The sequence below is a fragment of the Gopherus flavomarginatus genome, chromosome 1, assembly GCF_025201925.1.
Source record: "Gopherus flavomarginatus isolate rGopFla2 chromosome 1, rGopFla2.mat.asm, whole genome shotgun sequence".
NCBI classification, from domain to species: domain Eukaryota; kingdom Metazoa; phylum Chordata; order Testudines; family Testudinidae; genus Gopherus; species Gopherus flavomarginatus.
This window is the reverse complement of record NC_066617.1, coordinates 178,602,607-178,624,524: the sequence shown is the minus strand read 5'-3', so window position 1 is coordinate 178,624,524 and position 21,918 is coordinate 178,602,607. Positions and strand designations below refer to the sequence as shown.

Genomic DNA, 21,918 nt, shown 5'->3' with positions numbered 1-21,918 from the left:
TGGAGGTTTTCATGCTAATACCCATATTTTGGACGCTAAGGTCCAGATCTGGGAAAAAATGTTATGACATGGTGTGCAGAGTTGTGGGGAAGATAGAATCCAGAAGCCAGTAGGAATATTATATTTTTCTTTTCTCTGCTAGGGGCTTTTAAGCAGAGAGGGTTTGGTTTTAAAAGGAACCAGAGATAATTTTTTTTTTCTGTTCTCTCCTGGCAGTAGCTTGCATATTAAGCAAGGAACCATTAAGGAACTATTAAGGGTCTTTTTGTTAAACATAGCACTCCCATTGAGAGTCAAGTACCCAGCACAATATACATGCAAATAAAGTGGTTTTTCTGGTTTACTTTACATTTAAAAGATTAGCTAGAGAAAAAAGGCACTGTTGCTAGGCGGACCCCAGGAGGCAACAAAACCTGCAGTTCAGACAATAAACACCAGAGGGCACCCCAACACAAGAAAACAGAAACCATGACTTCCAAGGAAAAAAGGGAGGCAGAAGAACAAATCAAAGAAGCAAACTACAGGCGACAACTGGAAAAAAGAGAAAAAGAGGTGGAGCTGAAAGAAAGAGAAGAACAGATCAAACAGGCAGCCCATAAAAGAGAACAAGATGCCAAAAATGCAGCCCACCACAGAAAACTACAAGAAGAAGAGATGGCCCACAAAATAAAACAAGCAGAAGAAGAGGCAGCCTTCCGCCGAGAAATGGAAAAACAACAAAAAGAAAGTGAAGAGAGGGGAAAAACAGAGAAAACATGAACTGGAGTTAGCGCAGGCTGGGCAGCATGCTCCAGCCAATCCTAACAACCCTTCGCCAATTATGGTTCCACATCCCAAGAAATTTCCCACCTACAAGGCAGTTGATGACACTGAGGCCTTCTTGGAAAATTTTGAAAGAGCCTGCCTTGGGTACAGCATCCCTGAAGACCAGTACATGGTGGAATTGAGGCCACAGCTCAGTGGACCTTTAGCAGAGGTGGCAGCTGAAATGCCTAAGGAGAAAATGAACGACTATAAACTTTTTCAAACCAAGGCCAGATACAGAATGGGGATAACCCCGGATCATGCCCGTCGGCGTTTCAGAACCCAAAAGTGGAAACCAGATGTGTCATTCCCCAAACACACCTACTACGTTGGGAAAAATTATGAGGCCTGGATATCAGGAAACAATGTTAAATCCATAGAAGAACTGCACCTCCTCATACAAATGGAACAGTTCTTGTATGGTGTTCCTGAGGACATAACACAGTACATAGAAGATGGAAAACCCAAAAATCTCACTGAGGCGGGGGAGATTGGAGCCAGATGGATGGAAGTGGCAGAAAGCAAGAAAGCTACTGTCAAGGGGAATGAATACCCCAGAGGGCACACAGACAATAAACCCTACAACCGAGGGCAGCCAAAGACCCCACCTACAACCCAAGGAAAGCCACAGACACCCTATTCTTCCAGCTCACCAGTCTCCAGTAACTCACCTCGACCCAGTGACCAGTCAGCTGGAAGATGCTTCAAGTGTAATGACCTGGGACATATAAAGGGCAACTGCCCAAAGAACGCCAACCGAGTGCAGTTCATTACACCACCATCACACCAAAGATCCCCCGGCCCAGATGCCTCTCAAATACCTTTGGAGCGAAGGGAAACTTTGAGAGTGGGCGGAAAGAAGGTTACTGCGTGGAGAGACACGGGGGCACAAGTGTCAGCTATCCACTAATCCTTCGTCGACCCCAAACTCATCAACCCAAGGCCCAAGTGACAATTTACCCCTTCATGTCACAAGCTGTAGACTTGCCTACAGCTGAACTGCCTGTCCAGTACAAAGGCTGGTCAGGAATGTGGAGTTTTGCAGTCTATGACAATTATTCCATCCCTATGCTACTGGGGGAAGACTTGGCCAACCAGGTGAAGCGGGTCAAGAGAGTGGGAATGGTTACACATAGCCAAACCAGGCAAGCTTCCAGACCCATTCCTGTTCCTGAGCCGTCCACAGGGGCCCCGTCTGTGTTACCAGAGACCCAGACAGAGGTAGTGGACCCGGATCCCATGCCAACAATGAAAACAGCCACAGTGCTTCCAGTCCCAGACCAGGAACTGGAAAAGCAGCTAGCACCAGAACCGTTGCCAGCACTGACAGTGCTTGCAGATCCATCTTCAACCCCAACGCCAGAGGGCGCCAGCGAGCCTGAACTGGCAGAAGCAGCAAACAGCCATACCCAAAAGGCTCAGCCAGAGCCTGAAATACCCTCAGGTACACTAGCGGAGAGCGGTTCACCGGCAACAGAAACAACCCCATCACCTACATCGCTTCCAGAGGGACCAAGCCCAAGTCCCCATTCTGAGGATGAACTGGTGACCCCAGCCTCAAGGGAACAGTTCCAGACTGAGCAGGAAGCAGATGACAGCCTTCAGAAAGCTTGGGCGGCGGCATGGACCACCTCACTGCCTCTCAGCTCTTCTCACGGATCCCAGTTTGTTATAGACAAAGGACTTTTATACAAGGAGATTCTTTCTGGTGGACACCGGGTAGAATGGTAGCCGCAAAAACAGTTGGTGGTTCCAACTAAGTACTAGGGGAAGCTCTTAAGCTTAGCCCATGATCATCCCAGTGGCCATGCTGGGGTGAACAGAACCAAAGACAGATTGGGGAAGTCCTTCCACTGGGACGGGATGGGCAAGGACGTTGCCAAGTATGTCCGGTCTTGTGAGGTATGCCAAAGAGTGGGAAAACCCCAAGACCAGGTCAAGGCCCCTCTCCAGCCACTCCCCATAACTGAGGTCCCATTTCAGCGAGTAGCCGTGGATATTCTGGGTCCTTTCCCAAAAAAGACGCCCAGAGGAAAGCAGTACGTACTGACTTTCGTGGACTTTGCTACCCGATGGCCGGAAGCAGTAGCTCTAGGCAACACAAGGGCTAACGCTGTGTGTCAGGCCCTAACAGACATTTTTGCCAGGGTAGGCTAGCCCTCCGACATCCTTACAGATTCAGGATCTAATTTCCTGGCAGGGACCATGCAAAAACTGTGGGAAACTCATGGGGTGAACAACTTGGTTCCCACCCCGTACCACCATCAAACCAATGGCCTGGTGGAAAGGTTTAATGGAACTCTGGGGGCCATGATACGTAAATTCGTCAACAAACATTCCAAAAATTGGGACCTAATGTTGCAGCAATTGCTGTTTGCCTGCAGGGCTGTACCACATCCCAGTTTAGGGTTTTCGCCCTTTGAACTTGTGTATGGCCACAAGGTTAAGGGGCCATTACAGTTGGTGAAGCAGCTATGGGAGGAGTTTACGCCTTCTCCAGGAACTAACATTCTGGACTTTGTAAGCAACCTACAAAGCACCCTCCGACACTCTTTAGCCCTTGCTAAAGAAAACCTAAAGGCTCTGAGAGTGAGTTTTCTACCTCCAGGCTTTCTAATCTTCTGTTTCCAAGTTGTAAGTACAAGGATAGTAAGACAATAGGTTTATATTGGTTTTTTTGTATTTACATGTGTGTAGTTGCTGGAGTGTATTCTTTTTGGATAAGGCTGTTTATTCATTTTTCTTTTAAGCAATTGACCCTGTAGATTGTCACCTTATACAGAGACTATTTTTAATGTATTTTTCTTTCTTTTTATAAAGCTTTCTTTTTAAGACCTGTTGGAGTTTTTCTGTAGTGGGGACTCCAGGGAATTGAGTCTGCAGCTCACCAGGGAATTGGTGGGAGGAAGAAGTCAGGGGTAAAATCTCTTTGTGTTAGATTTACTAAGCCTGACTTTGCATAGGCTCTGGGTGAGGCGGGGAGAGAGATTAGCTCTCTCGGTACTTGTGTTTCCAGGCCTGGAAGCAGGGAATCTCCTAGGGTCGTCCAGGGAGGGGAGCCTGGGAGGAAGTAACAAGGAAACAAGGGGAGGGGGTTATTTCCCTTTGTTGTAGGACTCAAGGCATCTGAGTCTGGGGTCCCCCAGGGAAGGTTTTGGGGAGACCACAGTGAGCTAGGCACTGTATAATTCCTGGCTGGTGGCAGCTTTACCAGGTCCAAGCTGGTAACTAAGCTTGGAGGTTTTCATGCTAATACCCATATTTTGGACGCTAAGGTCCAAATCTGGGAAAAAATGTTATGACAGGGCCCCTGTGGGGCCCGGCGCAAGTTGCCCCACTTGCTTCCCCCGCTCTCCCCACGGGCGGCCCTGGGAAAAATAAACCTTCCGCATCTTGGCAGAAACCCAGTTTTGAGAGAACTTCTTTACAAGATATCACTGGTTCTCAGCATCAGCTAGTGCCAAAAGGCACTAAAGCCCATTAAAAGGGTTGGACAAATATTTTCCGTAAAAACTTTTTCTGGATCGAAAACTAGGGGTTTTTAAAAAGCAGAAAAAAATCACGAACTATGTCTGCTTTCCGTCAAAATTTGTTGTGGTTTTTTGAATTGAAAAGTTGAAATTAGTCTGCCAAAACCTGAATATGGTTTGAGGTTTCAGAAATGTGTGGCCAAATATTTGCTGCTTGCTGTGTTTGATTGTTTAAAGAAACAATACAAAAATTCTGCTTAAAAAAATCCAAAACTTTTGAACCACCTCAGCTTGTGACCAAATGCCTGAGCCCATCCGGTCAGAGATTTTTCCAGGTTTCTGATACTCTGATGGCTTCCTTGACTCATATCTGTCTCCATAACTTTAGGTTCATTTAGGTTAGAACATAAGAACAGTCATACTGGGTCAAACCAAAGGTCCATCCAGCCCAGTACCCTGTCTACCGACAGTGGCCAATGCCAATTGTCTCAGAGAGAGTAAACCTAACAGGTAACAAGCGAGTTATCTCTCTCCTGCCATCCATCTCCACCCTCTGACAAACAGAGGCTAGGGACACCATTCCTTACCCATCCTGGCTAATAGCCATTAATGGACTTAACCTCTGTGCATTTATCTGTTTCCTAGAGACTGGCTCCATGGGGTCCCTCACAAACTGGAGACGGTTACTGTGGATTTGTCTTTAGTACAGCTTATGTACATACTCCACGAACTGAGCATTTGAGCTTGTTCCAGAGTCTGGGATGAGCCTGTGTTGTGAAAAAGGAAATGCTCAAAATTGCACATGCATGTGAATGGACACAGGGGACTAAAATTAAATTAACCCAGGGGTTCTGAAACTGGGGGTTGGACCGCTCAGGGGGCCACAAGGTTATTACTGGGGGTCCGGAGCTGTCAGCCTCCACCTCAAACCTCGCTTTGCCTCCAGCATTTATAGTAGTGTTAAATATATAAAAAAGTGTTTTCAATTTATAAGGGGGGGGGGTTGCACTCAGAGGTTTGCTATGTGAAAGGGGTCACCAATATAAAAGTTTGAGAACCACTGAATTAACCCCTCTGGAGCCTCAGGGAAAGTAGGGGAGGAGAGTCTCCCTTGGTAGGGTTGGGAAGGATATTGCTCTTCTCATGTGATCTCTCCCCCAGTGGCTAATTTTAAACGAAGCTACTCTACCCCCAACGTAAATCTCCCTATGGCACTGAAATTAAATATAAACCATAATTTGGCATTTGAGAAGTTAAAGGGATGGTAACCCTAATGGAAAAGCTAACAGCTTGGCTTGTCTGCAAACCTCAAACTGCTGAATGAGCTTTAGAGTAGGGAAGGCTGTGCCTCCCAAACAGCCTGGCCTTGCCCCCATCTGACCTCCACCCACTTCCTGCCCCCTGACTGCCCCCCCTCAGAATCCCCAACCCATCCTGCTCCTTGTCCCCTCACCACTCCAGGACCCCACCCCTGCTCCCTGTCCCCTGACTGCCCCGACTCCCCCCAACTGAGTCCTGACAGACCCCCAGAACACCCACAATCCATCCCCCCATTCCCTGTCCCCTGACTGCCCCCCAACTCTGCCCCCGAGACTTGCTGCCCTTTAGCCAACCCCCTTCGACCCTGGCCCCTTACACCCAGCTCCCCCCTCACCCGGAGCCTCAGCCCATCCGGCGGGGCCCCTGAGCTCTGCCCCGCTCAGAGCCGTGTGGTAAGGGGGCAGGCCTGTGAGTTCTGGGCCGAGCTCAGCTCCCTCCACTCAGCCTGGAGCTTGCAGCCCCGCCCCCTTACCCTGCTGGAATGAGCAGGGCAGAGCTCAGGTGCCCAGCTGGAGCCACGCTGCAGCGCTGTTCAGGGAGGTTGCTGGATGGGCTGAGGCTCCGGGAGAGGAGTGGAGACAGGGTCAGGCCGGGGAAGGAGCCTCAGCCATTCTCGGGGCCCCTGCAGAGCCCCGAGGCCTGGGGCAAATTGCCCCACTTGCTCCCCCACTCTGGGCGGCCCTGGCACACATTAAGAGCCACTGGTCAGGGTTGTGGCACTTTTCCTGGAAATCTGTCTCGCTGTGAAATTACTGTTGCATGCCTCCATTTTTCAATTGCACGATAGCCTTGAAAATGTACCACACATGCACCGAAAGGCTATGGAAGGAAAGTTGCCCCTGTGCCTCCTGCTACTGATGTAACTGTCTTCTCACAGTTTGAACTACAGGAAAAAAAACTTGTACAGTGTATAAAAGGTATTGTCCTGGTATCTTCTCCTTTAGCTGATGTCCACTATTTAAAAAAGAAAAAAAAAAAAAGAGACTTGAAACCCTCCGCCCCCACCCCCGCTGGTACTCTTCTAGCACAGATCATATGCAGTGTCCATGCTTTTTTACACTGGCCTGTGGGATTTAATCCTTAAGGTGTGTGTGCAGCCCCTATATACTACAGGATCCAGTATGCAATGCTCCATCTTGATCAGAATAATTTGTTACTGTGGCATTTAGTTTTCACAGGCTTTCCTGGTATATTAAGGATGAGGATGGCTGCAGTGTGTGCTCCCTCTCATGCAAACTTGATGTAGCTCTTGGGTCCCTTTTCAGCTCTTGAGATCTTACTGAGGCAAAGACTGAGCGGTGAAGCATAAAGGAGTAAGAGGCTTCTTAGAATAAGGATCCTTGCCAGTAAGTGTTGTCTCAGCAGCGTAGAGATAAAGATGGGACTTTGGGCATTTTACAAGTGTCCTGAGCTGTACCAAGTGGTTATATTTTCACCCTTCTGGTTTTACAATGGCAGTATGCCATAATGCCATTCTTTAACATACTTTTTTGTAACTGTTATTAATATTGTTATGCAATATTGTTACTTAATTGTGGCAGTATGGGGAATGTCCCCCAGGGGAAAAGAATTGAATGTGTGGTAATCATAGTGTGATATACAACTTACTTACAATCTTAAGTTAAAGAGGAACAAAGTTCTTGGTTTATATAAAACATGGAAAATCCAAGTGTGGTAACTGTTTCCTTTCCTGTTCTGCCTTAGCAACGATTCCTCAGTTACACATGGGAGGGTATGAAGACCCAACAACTCCACTGACTCACCATTTTTGTGATTAAAAACTGCCTTCTATAGAATTTTTATTTGCACTCCCTAAGTCCGCCTTATGGATTTTCTCTCTGTTCCTCTTTCTGCTCACTCATTGTTTATTATCATTCTCTTCTCTCTCCCTTTTTGGTCCAGCAGTAGCTATTGTCAATGCAAGAGAAGTGTCTCCCTCATTTAGATTGGTGCCATCCCCTAATTTCTCTTGGAAATAAAAAAATCTTCGGTTGTGAAACTTTATGAATATGTATTGGTAGGAATGGTCGTGAAGGCAGTCAGAATGAGTCGTTTGTTGGTAACTAGCAAACCTTATAGAGATTCTGTTGGCTATCTAGATGAGGTGGTGACCCTTCAATACCACGGTAGGATGGAGATTGTGGTGGGGTTTTAAGCGCTCAAAATTTAGGCTCTTTCTGTACTACACAGCTTTTAGAGACATAGCTGTCGCTACAGCCAGGCCGCTAAAAGTAGCGCAGTGTAGCTGCTGTTTGTCGGCTCTCCTGATGACAAAAAGCTTCTGTCCCCAACAAGCAGCGTTTACGTTGTTGGCAGAAGAGCACTCCTGCTGACAAAGCGCTGTTCACACTGGTGCTTATCACCGGCAAAACTTTTGTCTTTCAGGGTTTTTTTTTCCCCCTTTCTCCAAACACCTCTGAAAGACACACGTTTTGTCCTTCAATTGCCAGTGTAGACATAGCCTTAGTCATGTGTCATTTTTTCCTATTCGGCTGTCTTCATTAGGAAAAAGGGTGTTAAATTGAGTTAGTGAACTCACTTGATGTCTAATGAAGACATGGCAGTCTGGAGTCTTCACAAAAATTAGCAGGCTGTGTTAGACTTGATTTCCCTCAGTTTTCACACTAATTAGAAGGTTGAATTAAAACTCCAATCTGCAAATTGGCAGTTTGAATTAAAACTGGAGGAAATCTAGTCTTTAATACTACCTGCTAAATCTTGTGAAAACACAAACCTGTCTTGTCTTCACTGAGGCCTTGACTACACTGGCACTTTACAGCGCTGCAACTTTCTCGCTCGGGTGTGAAAAAACACCCCCCTGAGTGCGGCAAGTTACAGCGCTGTAAAGCGCCAGTGTAAACAGTGCCCCAACGCTGGGAGCGCGTCTCCCAGTGCTGTAAGATAATCCCCTTGGAGGTGGAGTACCTGCAGCGCTGGGAGAGCTCTCTCCCAGCGCTCGCGCCGTGACCATACTCACATTTCAAAGAGCTGCTGCGGGAGCACTCCCGCGGCAGCGCTTTGGAGTTTCGAGTGTAGCCAAGCCCTGAGGTGGGAGAGGAAGGTCTATTCTTGATTTGAGCTGTTAAGAATTCCTCTCTTCCTCACAAAGACAAAGACTCAGTGGTGGCATTACTGGCCCCTTCAGCATTTTGCACAAATTACCACACTGCTACTTACACCTAAACTGTCAGCAGGACTTGCTCTGGGACGGACGCCAACCTTGTGATATCACTTCAACACCTCAGTTCCATACCTTTACTTGTCTTTTCATCTTGCTTTATTTAATTATCTTATTAACATCCTGTTTAAGTCTTTTGACTTTCATTTTAACCTTGATCTTATTTAACTTAATTTTCACACTTATGCCGTGTGAAAGTTATCTCTATCACTTTATTTGTATTATCGGAGCACCTAGGTGCCCTAGTCATGGACCAGGACCCATTGTGCTAGGCATTGAACGCAGAAGAAAGACAGTCCCTGCCTCAAAAGTTTAGACTCTGAGGCTATGTCTACACTACAGCTTATGTTGGTAAAATGTGTGTGCGAATATTCCGAGTGACATAAATTACACCAACATAAGCGTTCAGGTGCACAGCAGTGTGTCAGCTTCTCCCACCATCATAGTTTATGCTGCTTGCGGAGGAGGGGTTTTTTTATGTCAGTGGAGAGCTACAGCGCTGTATGTATAGACATAGTCTGTGTAGAAGAAGAGACAGATGGGAGAGTACAAGGAAATAATATTGGTCAGCATCATAGGCAGTGCTCTCAACACAGCAAACGGTGCTCTCAACACAGTAGTTCGGTTTTTTTGTAGCCATCTCGGCAAAGGAGTTGAAGAGGGTTTTGAAGGAGGGTAATGGAGTAGGGTTGCAGATGTTTACAGGGAGCTCCTAGGTGTGAGGAGTGATGAGGTATGCAGAGGACACAAAGATGCTTGTTTGAAAGTTTAACAAGTGGGTGATGGAGGCAAGCTTCTTGGGCCAAGTGGAGATGGGAGTTGAGAGCTTGATAGCAAATGTGAGATGATAGGCAGGGCGGGATTAGGCTGTGAAGGGCATTGAAAGTGAAGGTAAGTAGCTTGTGTCTGATGTGATAGAGAAGGGAGAGCCAGTGGAGGGATATAAAGAGCAGGGCTAAATAGCAGGTAGCAGTGACACTTAGACTTTCCTGCTCCTGTTACTTCAACCTCCTCTTAAACTGAGTGTCACCCAGTGGATAACTTCATGAGAAATAAGAGATGGAAAAATATATAACTGGTTTCTAAGCAAACTACAAGCTTGTTCTGCCACAAGACCACTTGGTCTAATTAGGTGAAGACTAATAATAAGTTTTAGGGGTCAAAATGGGTAACTTAGCTTGGAAACAGTTTTGGTCTTGAACATCTGTTCTGTAAAGCAACTTTACAGTTATGCTGAATAACCTTCCATCCTCTCCCTACTACAGGATGATTGCTGTAGAGCCTGCCTCTGAGGGCTGGTCTGGGGTGGGGTGGGGGGATCGATCTTAAGATATGCAACTTCAGCTACGTGAATAGCGTAGCTGAAGTTGAAGTATCTTAGATTGTTTTACCTCTCATCCTCACAGTGTGGGATCGACGTCCGCAGCTCCCCCTGTCGACTCCGCTACCGCCATTCGCGCTAGTGAAGTTCTGGAGTCGACGGGAGCGCGTTCGGGGATCAATATATCGCGTCTAGATGAGACGCGATATATTGATCCCCGAGAAATCGATGACCACCTGCTGATAAGGCAGGTAGTCTAGATGTACCCTTAGAGGCAGGAAAGGTTTAGTTACTGATATAGTCAGGCTGATAATAGGGTTAGTTATGACCATCTCCAGAGAGGCTTTATGCCACTGCTGCTTGTACTTTGCCAATGCACCTCTGGTAAGTAGGTGTTATTAACCTACCCAAAGACTGTTTCTAGCGGAGAAAAAGCATACCTGCACACAGTGGTATCTGCTTCTTCATAATTATTCTGAAGATATACACTTCCACAAGAGATGTTCAAGTGCAATTAACTTTACTGGTTATTCTCATCTTGTTGAATGCCACGTCGCGGAGTATGGGGTTCTGTATTTGGTATTTCAACTTCCTCCTTGAGTTTATCTGTTTATGATTCTGCATTTATTTTACTCTTATTTGGCTTGATTACACCAAATGAGGAGAAAACTATTCTGCAATAGCTATTTTGGTCAATTTTCCCATGTGGAAAAGAGCTTAAACATAGTTTCTTGAGCTCCAAACCTACCACTGTAGACACTAGGGTTCTCAGGACAAATTATTCGGTGGCCTCAGAGTGTCGCCACCAACTCTTGCTGGTGGCTGCTCACACTTTCCTAAAATACTTAATTAGCTTCAGGAAAAACAAATATGTACATGTACAAATCATAGTAATTTATTTAGTGCTAGTTAGTAAGTCTGCTGTGAAGCATGATATCAACAAACATACAAGTATCGCTTTTCACAGCAGACTTAGCCCCGGCAAGTTTAGGGACAAATTAAGCCCCGGATGGAGGATCTGGGGAGGCAGCGGGGGGCTGGAGCCTGAAGCCTTGCAGCTGGATCCTGCCACCCCAAGGTTGAAGCCCAAAGCTTGAGCCCCACCACCCCTGTGTAAATGGGGGAGCTCACCGGCTGCCTTCTCTAGTGTTGTGCCCTAGATGACTCCAGGGAGGGCAGAACCCAACATCTGTTGGAAGAGCCAGCAACCAACACCAAGGCTGTGCATCCAGGAGCACCAGGGAGGGGCCACTGCTCCCCTTCCCCCTCCCCACAATCACAGCCCCTGGTGGCTGCGTATCAGAAACGCTGCACTAGATGGTTGGAGTTGTGAGTGCTGTTTGGAAAAAAAATGCATTTGTAGCTCTGGCTGGCTGCCTCAACTGCTGGCCTCTGTATTTAGGCAAAGATCAGGAAACTGAATAAGGCACTTCCAAACCACAATTTTGGTTGGGAGCCTGTTCTTCAGCTCATGGAGAAGGGAAGAGAGGAAGAGACTCCTCGATTTGTACCTACTTTTGTAGGTGCAGTGACTAAAGGGAGGGCAAATTTGGACTAAGTACCAATCTAAATGGTTAGATAACTGCACAGTTGGACCTAATGCGTTTTACTGGCCTCTTATCTCTATAGGTTGCCATGGAAGCAAAAAAAGATTTCTGGAAAATCTAGCTTCCCTGAAAAACTTTGATAGAATTGCGTGTAGACTAGAGTTATGGGGGAGCTGTACCATATTGTTCTGCCTGCGAGTGAGCATAATCTCCAAGGGTGTGTGGTTTAGAGACCAGCCTGTTGCTTGCAGGGCCGGTTCCAGGGTTTTTGCCGCCCCAAGAGGGTGAAGGAAAAAAAAAGCCGCTATCGCGATCAGCTTCAGGCTTCGGCAGCAGTCCCCTCCGAGAGGGAGTGAGGGACCTGTTGCCGAAGAGCCCAATATGCCGCCCCTCACTGTTGGTTGTCCCAGGCACCTGCTTGCTGAGCTGGTGCCTGGAGCCGGCCCTGGTTTTTGGTAGAGCACAGCCGATGAGAATGCCAGTTCTGTCTTCAGCAGCAGCGCTCCAAGTTCTTTATCTTTGTGCCGAAGTTACTGCGTTCTTTGAAGTTTAAACCAATAGAATTATATAACTTCCTATGGGGACACTCTTATTCCAGAATGTTTTGCAGCAGTGTCGAAGGCACTGCATAAGGTGACCCTGAGCTCTTTCAGGCTAATATGACTCCTGACTTGCAGGGAGAGATGGGAAGGGATAGCTGTGTTCTGTATCTCAGCCCTCTGATGTCTGTTTGGGATTTGAGGATATGGTCATAGTTTCAATGATGCTGGTATCAGGGTTGGCTGGAGACTATAAACAGGAGCTGTCTTTGTTCCTGAGACGAATGCAGTTATGTGGCTGCAGAGTTCAAGTCTGTATGATCTGATCTTTAGTGAGGTTACAACTTTGGAGACTATACTGTATTGTATGCTCTAGTTCCGGCTGGCTGTTCATGTAATTCAGAGGGTTACTACCTCCTCCTAACCGTAACACATTTCTATCAAAGCATCAGGGTCTGTGGCTAGTGAGACTGAACTATCTATTGTGGGGTGGCTTTGTGATGTGGTCAACTGGGAATCTTAGTCTGGACCTGAAGAGACAAAGTCCACTTACGAACTAATTGGAGAAACCTGGCTTCTGTTCCAGAAGTGAAAGATTAGTAATGTCCAGGTGTGCAACAGATCCTCCGATAGTAAAACTCCTGCTTAGCAGGGCTTTGGAGCGGAGCAATTCAAAAATTTGATTGCTCCGAATCCCTGCTGCTTAATAAGTGTGGGCTGAAAGAGTGAGATGAGGCTTTTCTTCACCACACTTCCAAGGGCTATTTATGTACAACAGTGGCTCTTGGAATAAACATATCAGTGCTTACTCCTTCCCGTTGGTAGCAATGAATCCTCTGTCCACTATACTGGCAAGCAATGTCTCGGTGCTGATTTTTCTTCCTACACTAATGTTGAGGGCATCTTGCTTGCTTTTTACCTGAAAGGGAGATTTGTTCTGTGGTTTGGACTTGAAACAATGGTTTGTTTTCTGTTATCATAATATCCACTCCATTGGCAGAAAAAACTGCATGCAGCACTGCAGCTATGAATTCACTTCGCTGAATTTTCAGAGGATCTCTTGTGTGTTCAGAATAAACATTTGGTAGCAGGGACCCAAAGAGAGGACTATTTCTTCGCCTGTAGTTAGATTATACGTAGGGGAGAAAGGAAGCTCTGACGCAACTGCTTCTTGAAAATCCACTTCCCTTAGAGCGCTGTTTCTGTGCTGTTCTGTTTGTTTGATACAAGGGTTGTGATGACAAGGCAGTCAGTAATGCCCAGCCTCCCCTGGCCTCTTTAAACAAGGTTGTTCTGTAGGAGAATAAATAACTAGCACTCCCAGAGCTCTCTACAGACTAACTTCTACAGAAGATGAACTTACTAAGAGGGCCCCGCGCGTTAAGCGCCTTTTACATTTTTTTTGCTTACCCCGGCTGCCGTCTGCTCCGGGGTCTTCCAGGGCCCTGCTCCCCTGACCAAAGCACCAGTGGGAGTGCGGCTGCCCCACAGCCCGGCTCTCCCAGCTGAAGCCCCGGCCGGAGCACGGCAAGCCCTGCAGCCCCGCTCTCCCAGCCGGAGCCCCGGCCGGAGCAGGGCGAGCCGCCCCGCGGCCCTGGCTGGAGCGGGGCGAGCCGCCCCACGGCCCCGCTCTCCCGGCCGGAGCGCAAGCCCTACTGCAGCCCTGCTCTCCCGGCTGGAGCTCTGGGCCCTTTCAATAGCCCCCAAAGCCCTGGGATAGCAGGGGGCTCCAGGGGCTATTTAAAGGGCCTGGGCTCCAGCTGCCTCTGCCACCCTGTCCTTCAAATAGCCACCAGAGGGCCCCCCCCCCAGTCCCCATGTATTCTCCAGGGCTCCCACAGCTATTTAAAAGTTCCGGGGGGGTAGAAGCAGGGGATCCCCAGGCCCTTTAAATAACCCCCAGAGCCCTGGGATAGCGGGAGCCTTGGGGGCTATTTAAAGGGCGAAGGCTCCAGCTGCCTCTGCTGCACGCCCTGCCCTGCTCACACCAGCCCTGCCCCCCCTGCCTGCAGCCAGCTCTGCACCCCATGCCCACAGCCAGCCCCTGCCAAACCCCCTGCCCGGTCTCCAGCCAACCCCTACCACACACCTCTGTGGCCCTGCCCAAAGCCAGCCAGCCCCACACACACAGCCCTGCCCGCACCAGCCCTGCACACCCTGCCCACACCCAACCCTAAACCCCCTACCCTGTCTCCAGCCAATCCCTGCTGCACACCCCTGCCTGAAGCCAGCCAGTTCCGCACTCCTCTGTCTCCAGCCCTCTCAACCCCTGCTGCATCCCCCTGCGGCCCTGCCTGAAGCCAGCCCACCCCACACCCACCTGTCTCCAGCCAGCCCTGCACCCCTTGCCCTGCCTGCAGCTAGACCCTACCTCCAGTCAGCCCCTGCCCTGCCTCCCACCAGCCCCATGTCCACTGCTGCCCTGCAGTTCCCAGGGCAGTAACCCTGCACACCTGCTTCAATGACGGGGGCAGGAAGCAGCTGGGACCCACACATGTGCACACCTGCAGGGAGTGGCAGGGACCCACACATGTGAAATGGCGGTCATTAATAAGCAATCAAGAGCATATATGATGCAATGTACATAACATATAATTGTATTATTTATATAGTTATGGAAAGTAAATAATACATGGAAGAAACAAAAGGCTTTTTTTTTTTTTAGTCATCCCTGCCAGGGTCCCACCGAAAATGTTCGAATTGGGCCCCGCACTTCCTAAAGCCGGCCCTGCCCGCAACATAGCTCAGTCTTGAGAAACCTGGTCCATCAGCAGGCGATTAGTTTCTTGCTGCAGCCGCACTGCCTCCTGTTGTGTGGCTGCCTGGACACGGGTAGCCTCCTGCTGCACTGCTGTGGCTTGTGTCAGTGCCCGCACTACGTCATCCATTGTGGTGGAAAAAAAAATAAACCCTTTTTTTTTTTTCCGCCGCGCTGTGCACACCAAAGTATCCCACCCCTGACACCAGTTGTGACAAAGTTCCTCCTCTACCTTAGTGGGTCCTGCGCTTATTGGCGGATTGTTCACCTCAATGATCTTCCCCTCTTGTGGAACCCACAGTCTGGGTCAGCTCCTCCTGTGTCTGATCAGGAGTTGGGGAGGTTTGGGGGGAACCCGGGCCCACCCTCTACTCCGAGTTCCAGCCCAGGGCCCTGTGGATCGCAGCTGTCTATAGTGCCTCCTGTACCAGCTGCATGACAGCTACAACTCCCTGGGCTACTTCCCTATGGCCTCCTCCAAACACCTTCTTTATCCTCACCACAGGACCTTCCTCCTGGTGTCTGATAACGCTTGTCCTCCTCAATCCTCCAGCAGTACACTCTCTCACTCTCCGCTCCTTGCCTTCTTGCTCCCAGCTCCTCACACATGCTCCTTCTCCTTTGGCTCCTCCCTTCCTGACTGGAGTGAGCTCCTTTTTAAACCCAGGTGCCCTGATTAGCCTGCCTTGATTGACTGCAGGTGTTCTAATTAAAGTAGCTATCTCTACTGCCTTCTAGAAAGATCTTAATTGGCCCCAGGTGCCTTGATTAACCTGGAGCAACTGCCATTTGGTTACCAGGGTACTAGAGATTTGTTTAGCCTGGAGCTAACATACCTGTTTCTCGGTACTTTACTGTAGCCATCTGGCCTTGCCCCATCACAGTATTTAAACCACAACTCATCACTATGGTAGCTAAGTGTCTGGAGGCTGTCTCAGTTTAAAATATTTTAATCTGTCTTTAGTAGAATGGACATGTATAGGCTGTTTTCCAAGCTTGCTGTGTGAGGTGATCCAATTTTCTCTTAGATTAAATTCAGATCTAATGGCAATAACACACACCGGAGTTGCTGTTACCAAATTCTCTGTTATAAAATTCTCTGAAGCTCACTCTTTTTTGGAAGTGAGGAGAAGGATGAGGTGACACAGATTCCAGTCTGTATGACTGGCTGAGCACATCTATCGCAGGCTCAGTAACGAGAAATCTTGTTAAACAGATCCTTCACCTGAAATGCTGTAGGCGTTAAAAGCTTTGGTAACATAAGTCAAACAATTCATATGTATTTCTTTGATTTATTTAGGACTCCTGGTGAAGTGAGCCAGGGAATGGTAACGTTACACCTTATAGAATTAGGTGGTGCACTTAGCCAAAAGGTTGTGTTTTTTCCTACTTCATCATGAGTGGAGTTGAATTTGGTGTGTTGTTCCAGTTGCAGCAGAGATTCAGAATGTTATGGGGAGGAGAGAGGTGTGAGCCAAGCAGGAAACAGGTTTTGGGCCTGCTGCCAATCCTTCTCAAGGTTAACTTCTCAAAAACTGCCAGTGGAAGTTGGAGCAGTAAATACCAGGGAGTTTTGTACTATAACATTGTCTCCCACCAGCTGCACTGCAGGAAGCATCTGTTGGCATGGAACACCCCATAGCAAAAGCCACAAGAAAGGGGAAACAGAATCCAGCCAATGTGTCCATGCTATAAACTTGATGTGATATCTGCACAATCCATCACCATAGGGGTGATTGTGCCTTCTTGGTTCTCTCGTGTAATTCTTGAGGTGTTACTAGTTCATCCCATGTTGCTTGTTCTTTGCTGGTCCTCGAAGACCGCTCTTGACTTTCATTTTTCCTTTTTCTCTTCCCCACCCCAAACAGTCAGAGTATCAGCACTTGATGTGAAGACACCAGAGGAGCTCTTTGTGGAGAATGGGACGGAAGCAAGACTTCCATGCACGTTTTCATCCCGAGAGGTGATCAGCAGCTTAACGTCCATCTCTTGGAGCTTCCAACCAGAGGGAGCAACAACCTCTATATCAGTAAGAGCCCTTTGTCTGGGTTGATCCTGCTGTTTGAGGCAGGCCTGGGAGGGGGAAATCTTAAGTATATTTAAGAAAGAACTCTGTTGGGTGGCTGCCGCACAGGCAACTTAGGGGAACGAGGAGCTGATAGGGGGCTGCCGGTCCACCTTGGTTCGAAGTCCCCACCACTAGCTCCAACAGATTGCTCTTTCTGCAACAGTGGACAAACCAGGTGGCTGCCAAACAATGTTATAAGTGAGCATTGCGCAGCTTTAAATGAGCATGTTCCCTAATTGATCAGCAACGTAACAACAAAGCAATGTTAAACGGGACGACTTTAAGTGAGGAGTTACTGTACTGCCTATTGAGGGGGTGGATTTACTATAGTGACAGGAAAAACCCCTTCAGTCATTGTAGCAAGTGCCTGTGCTATAGTGGCCTCGCTGTAGTGTGCTGCTGTAGTGCTTGTGCTTGTAACGTATACATACACTCTAAACTCTTTTTGAGCGTGCCTCAGAAAGGTGCCCAGTTAGGTAACAAGGAAAGTTAGAGCAGGGAGGAAGCGCTGGAGCAGCGTGGAGGAGTGCATTGGATTTGGAAGGGTACAAAGTGAGGGCCCTGCCCCTGTGTCATCTTTTTGCCCCTTGGAGCTGTGCACTGGGCCAGCATATCCTGGACATCAGACCTTATTGATGTAAAGAATTCAGGCACAAAGTTTGAAAACCCAGTTTGACTAGAGCTTTGAAGAACTGGGTTTCCTAAAGAGACTTTCTATCATCCCTCAACAAATAAGGGATAGACATGTTCTGGGATGGGGAACAGGGAATGAGCATATGCAGTGCATGTGGGTAGGGACTGCATCACCACTTTCCTGCCTCCATCTGGTACATGCACTCTTCACAGCCTCACGATCTCCTATCCCCCCTCCCCCCCCCCGCCAGTCTCTGCAAGCTTACCAGGGGTGTGGAGTGCAAGGGAGTGGGTGAAGCAGCTTGGGGAGGTGTTTGCATTTGAAGTAGTATATGTGGGAGTGCCTCGGGGACTTGGAGCCTAGGGTTTGTGGGGGTGGTTGGCAATGGATGTGATGGAGTGAATGTTGGAAGAGTTGGAGCAGTGTCAGAGCCGTTTGGGAGGGAGGGGGCAATGTGAGGGTGGTTGGAGTAGTGCAGGGAAAGGACGGGTCAGAGCTGTACAGCGGGGGATGTTGGTCAGCTTCATCTCCCTCCCCAAATTCCCCTATATAGATGCTCTCCTGTCTTCTCCCACACATTCCATGCTAGTTCCTCCGCAGTTTCTGCCTCTTCTTTCAAGCTCCTGCTCTGCTGACACCTGCCACTTCATGGTGAGGTGGCCTGTGCTGGAGAAGCAGAACTGGAGATGATGCAGGGGCAGTGAAATGACATGCATGCAGCCAGTGCATTTTGTTATAATCTTGCCCAGGACCAGAAGCAGTGGAAGGGGCTTGCTGAGCTATGCTAGGTGGGAATGTTGAAAAATTATTTATTTAAAAAATATTCCCCAAACTTCAGTAACACAGTTAAAGTTTCCCGCGGTGTCTTCTGCCCTTCCAGAATGTGGAGCATGGCTAAATTTAAACTTCTGAAAACCAAGAAATGAAGAGTTAGGTGTATACCATCCCAGCAATGTAGTTTCAACTCAACTCTCCTTGAGCGATGCCTGAATACACACATACTAGCCCTGTACCAGGCCTAACAGCCCTGCAGTGATCATGTGTTCTATAGCATCTAAGTCTAACATCTTCTCTTTCCTACAGTAGACCTCTAATTTAGAGCAGGCATAGCATACAAGCTGTGCTGATTCTACACAGATTATGCCAGACTTGCTACCACCCTTTGGCCTGAGGACTTTTTCAGAGATGGTGCCTTCACTTACCTCTCGCTAGGCCTTGGACTATAATCATGCATATTGCCAGAGTTCTGACAGTCCCCATGGCAAGACCCCTGTGCACCTCTGCTGGCACAAACTACAGACGTGAATGCTGGAATGCGGTATGCCTGATCTCAGAAAATAGATGTCTTCCACCTGCTCAACTACACCTAACACAGTGAATGCAGCTGGAGTGCTGGCAGATAATTACAGATTCAAATCTTGAGTACAGCGCAAGTAATGACACCTTTATGTAGTCCTTCATGTCTGCTAATGGCACCAACCATAGTGAACCATTCCCAGTGGCTATTTTTAGCTGCAGGGCACAGAACTGAGGTTGCATTGCAGGTGCAGTGTGCTACTTATTTCCTGGTTTTTGGAGAATTTAGTCAATTTCCAGGTTCTGGAAATGCATGGGCAACCGTAACTCTTAGGTTTTAGACATTTTAGTATCATCGTTAAGTTGGCTACTTTGCACATATTTGTACTTAATTCATATTCTAATTCAGAGATGTTCAGACAGCAACATTGTCTGTCTTCCGTATTTGAATAGTCAGATTTCATGTTACACTAACAAAACCTGCCATCTTAAATTAACTCTTTTTTTTTTAAATGTAGGGAAGGAAATCCCTTCACCGCCACACACCGTTTCAGGCTTAGCTCCCTTCCCCTTCCTCCATCACATAGACAATGTTAACCTTCACGTAGCTGAACATGCAGGTATTTACTACTCATCTTGCATTGTAGCAGCATCTAGATGCCTCAATCAGCATTGTGGCCTCACTGTGCTGGGTGATATATGAACACATTATTATGGTAAGGATTGTCATAGGCAGTGGTTCACAGTTTTTTCCAGTAAGGAACACCAGGGTTATTTTCCATCTACCTGGGAGGTGGAATTCCCCTCTTGTTTCATTACAAGAAGGGCACAGTGATTGTGACCTATAACACCTATGTGTGAACCCTTCTCTAGCATTGCAACACCCAGATTGAGACTCGTTGGCCTAAAAAAATAACTTTGCGGTGGGCTTGAATGCTAAGTCATAGTGTGGCTACTTGAATGTGTGATTAGTGGAGCGACAGCATGCTTGCTACAATCTGCAAAGTTAGAAATTGCAGGCCTCTGGAGGGATTCCTACTCCTACCTCCTAATGTGGTATTGGAAAGGGCCCAACAGATCTGGAGATATTATCTTAGTGAAGGAGGGGTGTAAGCTTTGCAATATTCTGACATGGATGTTCTTACATGCTCTCCTCCCTGGCTGCAGTTCTTCTATTACTCTCAAGGGAATGCGTTCCCTGGGAAGGAGGCACCATTTAAGAACAGAATCAGTTGGGCTGGAGACCTTAACAAGAAAGATGCATCTGTCACCATAGCAAATGTGCAGTTCCGGGACAACGGCACTTACTTCTGCGATGTCAAGAACCCACCTGACATAGTTGTCAAGCCAGGAGAAATCCGACTTAGAGTCGTGCAGAGAGGTACCTCCCCTCATTAACTCTTGTTTTCCTTAGGTGTAATCCTGGGCCTGTGAGAGACTGTTGATTTTTGTCTCTCGTCTCCAAAGCTCCAGAGGCCACTCATAGGATTTGTTATCAAAGCTCAGCATTTATAAATTAAGATATCAGTCTTTCTTATTCAATCCACAGTATTCCCAAATCGTAATTTTTTGCATGCCCTAAAGTCTGCAAACACATCCTATCTCTCTCACGTTACTGTCATAGTCAACAGGCTGCTGAAGGGATGAAGTGGGGTGTGGGCTTGGTGACATCATGCAGGGAAACTAACATTTTGTCTGTCTTCGTATTGGTGAAATAGATGCTTGGTTCCATGCTGTTTAAATTTCAGATGATGGAAGTCACTGCTCTCCTAACAGGAACTAAACACACAGGGATTTTGGAGGGGTCTAATGAATACCTATGGATTGTCTGTATGTTAAGGCTATTACCGCTCTGAGAGTACAGCCTGTATACACCTGTATTTCCCCCCTTTGGTCCACCAAGAACATCCACTCTCAGGTTTTCTGGCTCCCTAGCTGTCACCTCTCTTGGGCGGAGACAGGCATCTCACTACGTTTTGCTGACTGAGGTATTTCCGTAGTGCCACAGAGTTCCCTGCCACAGTTCCCTGTGAATTCCCCAGCAGGTCAGACAGCCTCAGCAGGCCTGCGTTGCTTTTCTCGTCAGAGGCTGTAAACAGCTTAAGTGCTCACAGTTATAAACTGTGACACAGCTTTTTGTAAGCAAGCACATTTATTCATAAGGTGAAAGCATTACAGAGAAAACCTATAAAAACCTACATTTATGCTAATAAGCTTACCAGAAATCACCCGAGTGCTGACAATGGCTCTGTAGGAGTCAGTCTTTCAAACCCATTCAGTGGGTATTTGTGGTTAAGTTTATAACTTAGCTCAGAACTAGCACACACGTGAATCTGGGTCTCTCATTTATACAGGTTAGGCCTCTCATCCTGTCTTCATGTAACAGGTGTTGAGCAGACGAAGATCCCCTCCTCAGGGTGAAGTTTCAAAAGGCTGAGTTCTTGCATAACTGGAATGGGTACATTTACGTACATCTCCCCCCTAGAAACGCGCTGAACTTTAAACGTTCATTCTTGTCAGGCACATTGTTTCATATAGTTAGGGCCCTACCAAATTCATGGTACATTTTGGTCAATTTCATAGTCATAGGATTTTAAAAGTTATAAATGATTTCAGATATTTAAATCTGACATTTCACAGTATTTTAACTGTAGGGGTCCTGATACAAAAAAGAGTTGGGGGAGTGTGTGTGTGTGTGTCGAGGGAGGTGTTTCAAGGTTGTTGTGGAGGGGTTACAGTACTGCTAACCTTACTTCTGTGTTGCTGCTGGTGGTGGTGCTGCCTTCAGAGCTGGGTGATTGCAGGGTGGCTGTTGGCCAGCTGGGAGCCCAGTTCTGAAGACATTGTTGCCACCAGCAACAGCACCAAATTAAAGATGGCATGGTATGGTGTTGCCACCTTTACTTCTGCACTGCTGCTGGCATGGCATTACCTTCAGAACTGGGCACCTGGCCAACAGCCACCACTCTCCAGCCACCCAGCT

The 21,918-nt window shown here is 47.6% G+C and overlaps 1 protein-coding gene across 13 annotated transcripts in view; it reads left to right on the top strand.

The window, feature by feature from the left end:
- The window catches only part of MPZL1 (myelin protein zero like 1), a 126,352-nt gene that overhangs the window by 38,690 nt on the left and 65,744 nt on the right, over positions 1-21,918 (top strand). For 7 of the 13 annotated variants that reach the window (XR_007775192.1, XM_050960060.1, XM_050960039.1 and 4 more), the window contains exon 5: positions 20,103-20,316. Coding sequence is in view for 12 of the 13 variants with exons in the window: in XM_050960060.1 (XP_050816017.1) it covers positions 20,103-20,316 (214 nt within the window). In the remaining variant the exon portion in view is untranslated. Of the gene's footprint in view, positions 1-16,805; positions 16,967-20,102; positions 20,317-21,918 lie in introns of all 13 variants that reach the window. The other 6 variants (XM_050960121.1, XM_050960050.1, XM_050960153.1 and 3 more) reach the window with 1 other exon arrangement.